Consider the following 8,056-nt stretch of genomic DNA (forward strand, 5'->3'; position numbering starts at 1 on the left):
ATCCCGGTTGGTGTTTCCAACCGGGATAAAAGGGTCCCCACGAGTTAATACAAAAGGATAGCATCCCCTACATAGTCAGATGTGGTGTGTAGGTGGGTTGGCAAGGAAGCTACGCGCGAGGCTGGAGGTTGTGGGTTCGAATCCCATGAACCGCGCACGCGCATATTTCACGTGAAAAATCGCGTGACTTGTGACTTGCGCGTGTGGGGGGCCTCCTGGGAGCTCGGGAATTTTTTTTTTGCAGCGCCAACCGGGATAAAAGGGGGCCTTTTGTCCCGGTTGAGTGACCCGGGATAAAAGATCCCCTTTTGTCCCGGTTGGTTTTTCCCGGATGGATTTTCGGGATATTTGCACCCTACCAACCGGGACTAAAGCCCAAATCTCTACTAGTGAACCAAGTTTATCTAGTTCTCGATTTGCCTGCATTTAAGAATTTTTTTTTGACAAAGTGAAATATGTAACTCGTGTTGATAGTGACTATATTTCTTTGAATATGTTAGAGGTTCAAGCTACTATTTCTCAATTCTCAGTACTGTTTTTTAAACTTATATAATGATTATAATAATTTGGAACAAGTGTTCTTCAAGCAAGAATAGGGGCTTTTTAGCACGATTTACTACTTAGTCTTCCACAGGTTCCCTGCGTGATTAGTCTTCTACTTTCTCTCCTGGATGTTTTCTCTAAGTGTGATTAATTATTAGCATGTCAATATTTAAGTAGTACTAATTAATGATGACTTCTCACTGCAGACTGCTTATTACTAAGCCAAAGTCAATTTACTCGTAAGCCATGGAGTTGATGGCTCAAAGCCATCATCAGTTCGGAGCCAGCTAAGACAAGCTTGGAGCAACTACTGCAATTTAGATGTGAGAACGGCAATGGATGCTCGGAGAAGTGGAAGCTCCTGGGTAGTTCGTTCCCGACTTCTCCATGCCTCTCATGCATGATGCCTCCGATACACGTATGTCATCAACAATCTGTCTCTATACCTCTCCCGATACCTCCTATTCCCTAGTATTGGTTTTGATGATAACAAAAGGTTAATGAGCAGCTCTTTTAGCCGTGCTGTGTGCGCCTGTATGGATCTCTCTTTCGTCTACAATCTTTTTATATAAAACATTATTTACCTAGACCTAGCGTTTATGTTAAAGGAATATTAAAATACTAGTGGACACTTAAAGCAACGCTAGAAATTTAAAGATAGCCAAAATAGCATTTGATGTGTCGTCGTACCCACATTGCCTGATTGCCTCCGATTCCGTAGTGCTACATATTCAGTTCAATTTGGAGTCACCCTTCACTATCTTTCGGATATTAAAGTTCACATCATGAAACAAAGACCAATGTACACAAAAGGAAGCTTGCGCGCGGCTCTCTCGCATACAAAGCAATGCTTGTTACCACGGTAGGTAGGAATATCCACGGTGTGTTAAATCTTGGTGCCCAAATGAATTTGTTTTCTGTATGAACCGTGCATTTTAGTAGTTATGAGCATTTTCTTTCTTAGACAAACATATAGTACGCCCAGGGGCGGAGCCAGGATTTGAAGTAAGGGGGGGCAATGAACAAAGCAATGTAGAACCGATAGCCACGTGAGCTGATTTTAGTCACATATAATGATATAATAATAGTATGTTTTATAAGTCTTAACCAAAATAAAATTACATATCTATCAATTTAAATTTAGCTCTTCGACTAGCAGCAAGATCATATGCTGTAATAATATCATCAGTACTGATTGATGCAGCCAATTCCTTCTCAATATAAATTACCAAACAATCTCGCAGAAATCCATCTCCCATTGTACATCTGAGACGTGTCTTCGCAAGTTTCATAGCTGAAAAGCATCTTTCGGTGGTTGCAGTTGATACTGGAAGAGTTAATACTAATCTTAATAACCTGTCCACCATAGGATAAGATGAATATTTTCCTGTTTTAAATAGTCCACTTGTTAGATCAGCAAGTGTTGATAATTCCTTTAGTTCTGGACTGTTGCATACATCAATTTGAAAATGTGGCAGCTGACACTCTAATTGAGCTCTTTCTTGACTTGAGAAATCAGCAGGATAATATTTTTCTACCAGAGTGCATATATTGTCTATGTTGAATGTGTCCAGCCTAGGATCCAAAGAAGCACAAAGGGACAAAAGCTCTGTCGCTTGAGAACTGAATCGATCTTCTAACTCTGCTAGCTGTTGATCAATTGCAACATTAAACACATCTACTTTGTAATGGTGAAAGGCTGTGGTGTTGTCGTTCTTGTTTCGAGATTTTGTCACATCAACATACCTACAAATGGGAAGATATGGATTGATTGATGAACAAGTGCAATTTAACAAAAGAATAAATAATTTGGGGGGAAAAACATACTTCTTACTCAGATCCGGAATATCAATTTCGTGCTTTCCACAAAATAATTTGACCTCCTCAAGAAGAGGTTCCCAACCATTATCTCGCAACTCACCAAGCAACACTTTTGTGGTAGAAACAGAATCCACCGCATTTAAGATATCAATGCTCTTCTTTTGGAGTGTCTGGCACAATACATCAGTGATCTTCATAATCTTTTCCATTAGGAGTAGAATAAACACAAAATCAAATGTGACAATGATTCGTAAGGCACCACTGGCATCTCCCCGAGAATACTTTGAAACTGAACGATCATTAGCAATGTTGCGTAGGACTGAAACTGTGGCACCAAACATCTTCTTTAAGCTTAGAATAGACCTATAGTGGGAACTCCATCTAGTGTCCCCTGGCCTTTGTAGGGAGGAAATCTGATTTGCCCCTCGTCCTGTGTCAAGCTCTCCCAATTCAATTTCATGGGCAATTTCCTCTGCTTGTTTTGCTAGCAACTCATCGTTGCGCTTAGGAGAAGTACTAACAACATTTATGATGAAATTTGCATGCTGAAAAAAATTGTGTACCTCATGTACCTCCCTTGATGCTGCTACGAGGGCCAACTGAAGCTGATGAGCCATGCAATGAATATAATATGCATATGGGCACTCATTGAGAATTAGAGCTTTCAATCCGTTCCACTCCCCTCTCATGTTACTGGCCCCATCGTAACCTTGACCTCTTATATCTTGTATGCTTAGGCCATTAGCTGAGAGGACAGCACAAATTGACTCTTTAAGTGTCAAAGCTGTAGTATCACTAACATGGATCAGATCAAGGAAACGCTCCTTTATAAGGCCTTCCTTGTTGACAAATCGGAGGACTATCGCCATTTGCTCTTTTTTGGACTCATCTCGAGCTTCATCAACCATTATGCAAAATTTGCTATTGCCAATTTCTTCTCTAATTGATTTCTGCACTTTTCGAGCAAGTATGCTTAGAATTTCCTTTTGGACATCAGGTGAAGTGTATTTTGCATTTTTGGGAGCATTTTCCAAAACAACCTCATTAACCTCCGTGTTATAGGAAGCCAAAAGCTTGACCATTTCAATAAAGTTACCTCTATTTATTGACTCTGGAGATTCATCATGGCCTCTAAAGGGACAACCTTGGAATGTCAACCACCTATAAGTACATAAAGAAAGCAAGTTAAATTTAAATACTGCACAAAGACATGAGAATTTGATCTTATTACCTAATGCAATCAATCGTAGTCGCAAGCCTTCGTCTTCCTTTTGCAACCATTATCTCTTTTTGTTTAACAATCACATTGTCAATTTGAGCCATTGTGTTCTTAAGATTATTAAAACACCGAACAGAATAATTGTGGGCTGAGCCGGCATCTCCCATATGTTTTAGAAAAGAACATTCATTTCCGCAATTAACTTTCTTCCAATTCTGAAACCCCTTTACTATGAATGTATCTGATCCAACTTTCCCAATTGGCTTCTTAGAAAATAAAAAACATGGCAGACAGTAAGCACGGTTTGTATGAGGTGAATATTCTAGCCAAGTAAATTGCTTGAACCAGTTACTCTGAAATCGACGACGATGAGCTAATTCACTAAGTGGGTACTCTGCCAACACAGGTTGATATGGACCCTCTGAAATATAAAATCTTCGAGCTTCATCTTGTTGATCCGCTGACAATTCCAATATCTGAACACGTTTACCAGGGTCTCTCTCAAATCTAGTAGCAATAACTGGTGGATGCTCGGCAACCTCGGCTTCGATTGGTTCAGTGGTAGCAGCAACATTACTCTGATTATTAGAATTTTGTACATGATCATTATGAGTTTCCCCTTCTAGATCAGGAGCACTTGAGCCAATCGGCTTAAAAAAACTATTGATAGTCTTTCTCTTCTTCATATTAATCATCTGTACGACTGTACGTGCATCATGAAACACATAAATAAAAAATACCTAAGATTTATAACCTAGAAAAATAAAGATAAGAGAAAACAAGCTGCGCAAACGAACCACAAATCCAGGAGACGCTGCTGCCTGCTACGCATCAGCGCATGGCTGGCCTCATCCTTGAATCCTTGGATTGATTCCTCGTCTTTTTTTTGACTGGCGGCGGCGGCGGCAGGAGAAGGAACAGAACAAACGGAGGAGCGACTGGACGACTCGGTATTGGCGTCTGCGTCTGGCGGCAGGAATAAAGGTGTATTTATTAATTGGGCCAGTGCCCAGGCGGCCAGGAGCCAGGCCCATGCCGCTTCCAACTCCAACTCCAACTCCTCGTGACTGCCACCGTGATAGATTGAAGTTGATATTTGACCAACCGGCCAGGCCACAGGGGGTGCCAGGTCCACTCCTGATGGGTGGTGCCCGACAGGGTCAGGGGGTGCCAGGCCCCCCCCTGCCCCCCCCTCCCTCCGCCACTGAGTACGCCATTTCGTTAAGACTAAACTAAATGGTGCGGAGTTTCGCTTGCACTAACTATAGATGTTGTCATTAGTCATCTTTATTAGGCACATTGGTCGAGATAATCGCCGAAACTGTTTGTCGTTATTTAATAACTGAAAAGTATACGTATTAGTTGTAGAAATGGTTCCCACATAGTTTTGCTCTGTTCATTATTTCTTTGCTATCTCACACTACTAGAGAATGGATCTTTCTTCTACTGCATCAGTACCGGTTGGAATTGGACCCGGTACTAATGTGAGCATTAGTACCGGACCTAACGGCTAGTCCCCCAGAGCCGCCCCGTGACCCCCTTTAGTACCGGTTGGGGGCACCAACCGTACTAAAACGTACATATTAGTACCGGTTGGTTGCCCCACCCGGTACTAATGTGCCACCGATATGAAACTCTTTAACAAAAAATGAAACCCCTATTGGGCAATGAGTGCCACATGTGTAAGAATGCGTTTAATTGATGATTGAAACAGTCCTTCCTCCAATATATTGTTTCATTTCTGTTGTTTCATAGACAACACATAAGCAAGGCAATATTTGTGTTAGAAACGGTGTCTAGGTAGTTTTGCTAAATGAAATCCCTTTCTTCTCCATCCTTATTATTTTAGAGCCACCTCATCAAAAATATTGAGATGGCAATACAATTTGAAGCAAACTATTATTAAGATTGGAACATGGAGTCTGGTAGAGAAATTGGTTATTCTTTTCTACCTCAAACAGGTTTTGAATATTTGAATGACCTAGTGTTTAATTCATGGTTTTCTTTGCAATGAAAAGTATATCGGTTCAAGTAAACATTGGCTTTAACAAGAAGTACAGTCGATGATTTAGATCGGCAGATATTTGGTTTGTCGGGATCCCGCGGTCAGGTGGAGTAATCTCGGGAGAACACTATAACACCCTAAAATTCATCATAATTGATCTAGCAACTTTCTAAATTTTTCTAGGTTTTAATTAAGGCTTCATTAAATTATTAGGTTTTAATTGGAAATCCTTCAAGCTAATTGAACTCAAAGATCATACTAAGTAATTTAGTTTAAATAAGTGTGTGCATGCATTCATGTTGGTGCATTCTGGTGTTTTATGAGTACAAATATTTTTAAAATGCGTTTATGCGTCTTTTAGGTTTTTCAAAGAATTTATTCTCATGTTCCTAGAGCTTAATCCAATTTTTGGATGGTTCTATATGTCTTTCCAGGGGCACCAAGTATTTTATTTGGGTTCCTCGTGTCCCAAACCGTCTCCAGGAATGTTTAAGAACTTTTCGGGGTGTTTTCATGATTTAATTGTGATTTTAGGATTTTTTTGGAATTGTTTTCGAATCTGAAATTAATTCCCAAAATTAGAAAAAGGAGAAAAATAAAATCGGAGTCTAACCTGGCCTATAAATACTTTGCAGTAATATCTTGACATTCTTTTTCCAATCCCATAAAAACCCCATCTTGTTACAACAACCCTAGCTCCCACAGTTCGATGTCGAATGCACTTGTTAAACTCTGGTAAGCTTTCCAGCGAAAACTGCGACGACCAAATCCGGCGAAACCTTAAGACCTCAGAGGCTGAAGGTGAGTGCACCAACGCGTTGCTCTCGTCATCCTCGTCCGGTTTTGCCATTCTAGCACGCATTTGGAGGTCCATGGCTGGCAATCCCCTTTTCGACTCCATTTTTTCTCTGCTCCTGTTCACCGTCTCCCATGGTAGGCACCTTGAAGCTCCACCGGCCCGAGCCTTTTACCTGTTTTCCTTGCGTCTTTGCCCAAGCCGCTCTCACCCCGCACCCACATGCCCCGCGCCGTGCCGCTCCTGAACACCGCCGCCTCCTGTTGCGCTGCCCACGTTGGTGCCACCTCGAGTCCCGCGCACCTGACTGCCGCTGTCTGCTTGCCACCACCGCTGAGGCCCAACCGCCGTTGCCGCCATCGCCCGCAACCCTGGCCCGACCGCCGCCGCCCGCAGGTCTCCCCGGCCAGCCATTCGAGCTCTGATGTCCGGAGGTTGAAGAAGATAAGGCAGCTTTATGTTTTAGACCTTGAGAGAACTCATAATTCTAAGATCTAGTACATTTTAAGGTTTTTAACATGTTTAAGCCCTCAGTTTTTGCATAGACGACCCTTGAAGTTTAGTTTTTTTCTAGTAATGCCCCTTATCTTGTGTAAGTGATATCTTTTGCGTTTTAGCTCTGTTTTGAGTGATTCTTTTGCTCAGGTGTTCGTCTTAATGTGTAGATTAGTTTTGTACCACTTTTCAGTACTGTTAGTGATGTTTGGTGTACTGTATCATATTTTATATGTATTGCTTTCTTTGCATGTGCTTGTGTGCATAGAGAGCGCGCTATTCGAGGGGTTTCCTGAAGATCAAGGCTTTGAAGACTTTGAGTAGCAGCAGGACTTTGAGGAAGGAAAGTGTCCATGATCATTCCCATTTATACCTAAATGACATGCAATTGTTCACAACATTTATTTATCGCTTGCATTAATATGATGGATTCCTATTAAGGATGATGCCTAGTTTCTTTTGATCATACCTTATAACTGGGTTGTTTAAATAAACTTGATGGTAGATGATGCTTGGTTTGCTCAACTGGGTTGGTAAATAAACAACATGGTTATACTTATTATTTACTCTATGTTCCGGTATGTTTTATTAATTACAAGACCATATCTATTAATTGGAACATGGAGCGACCACCAAGGAAAATAGTACAATCACAAGAACTACATGGCTCTGGTCTTGGCTAACTAATTCGAGGACTCTAGTGCTAGACTGGTGATACGAGGGGGCATGACTCGTGGAACCTCATGCACGGGAACACACTGGGGAAGTCTTTGTAAAGGCCTCGTAGCGTCCCTATGCAATGACACCTCGGTAGTGTGATAAGTGCCTACTTTTGTACAACATTGTTGGGTCTAAAGTTCTATTAAACTTTTACGTGACTTGTGGTAAAGTTGTACAACCTCTGCAGAGTGTCTAAAAATTGTTATAACAACCGTGCTCAAGGTTACTTGAAGATGAAACAACTTTTGTTCTTTGTTTATGTTCGTGCCTTTGGTATATTGATGTTCAATATTAGTTGTGGGATGTTATAAACTTACATTTGCTAGTAATTAGCTGCTAAATAAAACTTGACCAACTAAAAGTCCTAATTGTAGTTAACCTTGTTAGCCTTGCACCATTTAAAACCTTGCATGTCATATATTCTTTTCTCTTGCTGAGTACGGCATGTGCTCACGCT

At 41.1% G+C, this 8,056-nt stretch overlaps 1 protein-coding gene across 3 annotated transcripts; it reads right to left on the reverse strand.

Moving 5' to 3' along the window:
* Positions 1-1,521: 1,521 nt before the first annotated feature.
* On the reverse strand, positions 1,522-4,774 carry LOC111257605 (zinc finger MYM-type protein 1-like). Of its 3 annotated transcripts, XM_022827467.1 has the most exons (4): positions 4,381-4,774; positions 3,596-4,286; positions 2,371-3,525; positions 1,522-2,289 (listed from the first exon to the last, which is right to left on the reverse strand). In XM_022827467.1, the coding sequence occupies exons 2-4, from the start codon at positions 4,276-4,278 to the stop codon at positions 1,662-1,664; spliced, it is 2,466 nt and encodes an 821-aa protein (XP_022683202.1). In that variant the 5' UTR covers positions 4,279-4,286; positions 4,381-4,774; the 3' UTR covers positions 1,522-1,661. The 3 variants fall into 3 exon arrangements, with proteins under 3 accessions (XP_022683202.1, XP_022683204.1, XP_022683203.1); XM_022827469.1 differs by lacking the exon at positions 3,596-4,286; XM_022827468.1 differs by having other exon boundaries at positions 3,596-4,774.
* Between the last annotated feature and the right edge of the window lie 3,282 nt (positions 4,775-8,056).

The sequence above is a fragment of the Setaria italica genome, chromosome VI, assembly GCF_000263155.2.
Source record: "Setaria italica strain Yugu1 chromosome VI, Setaria_italica_v2.0, whole genome shotgun sequence".
NCBI lineage: Eukaryota > Viridiplantae > Streptophyta > Magnoliopsida > Poales > Poaceae > Setaria > Setaria italica.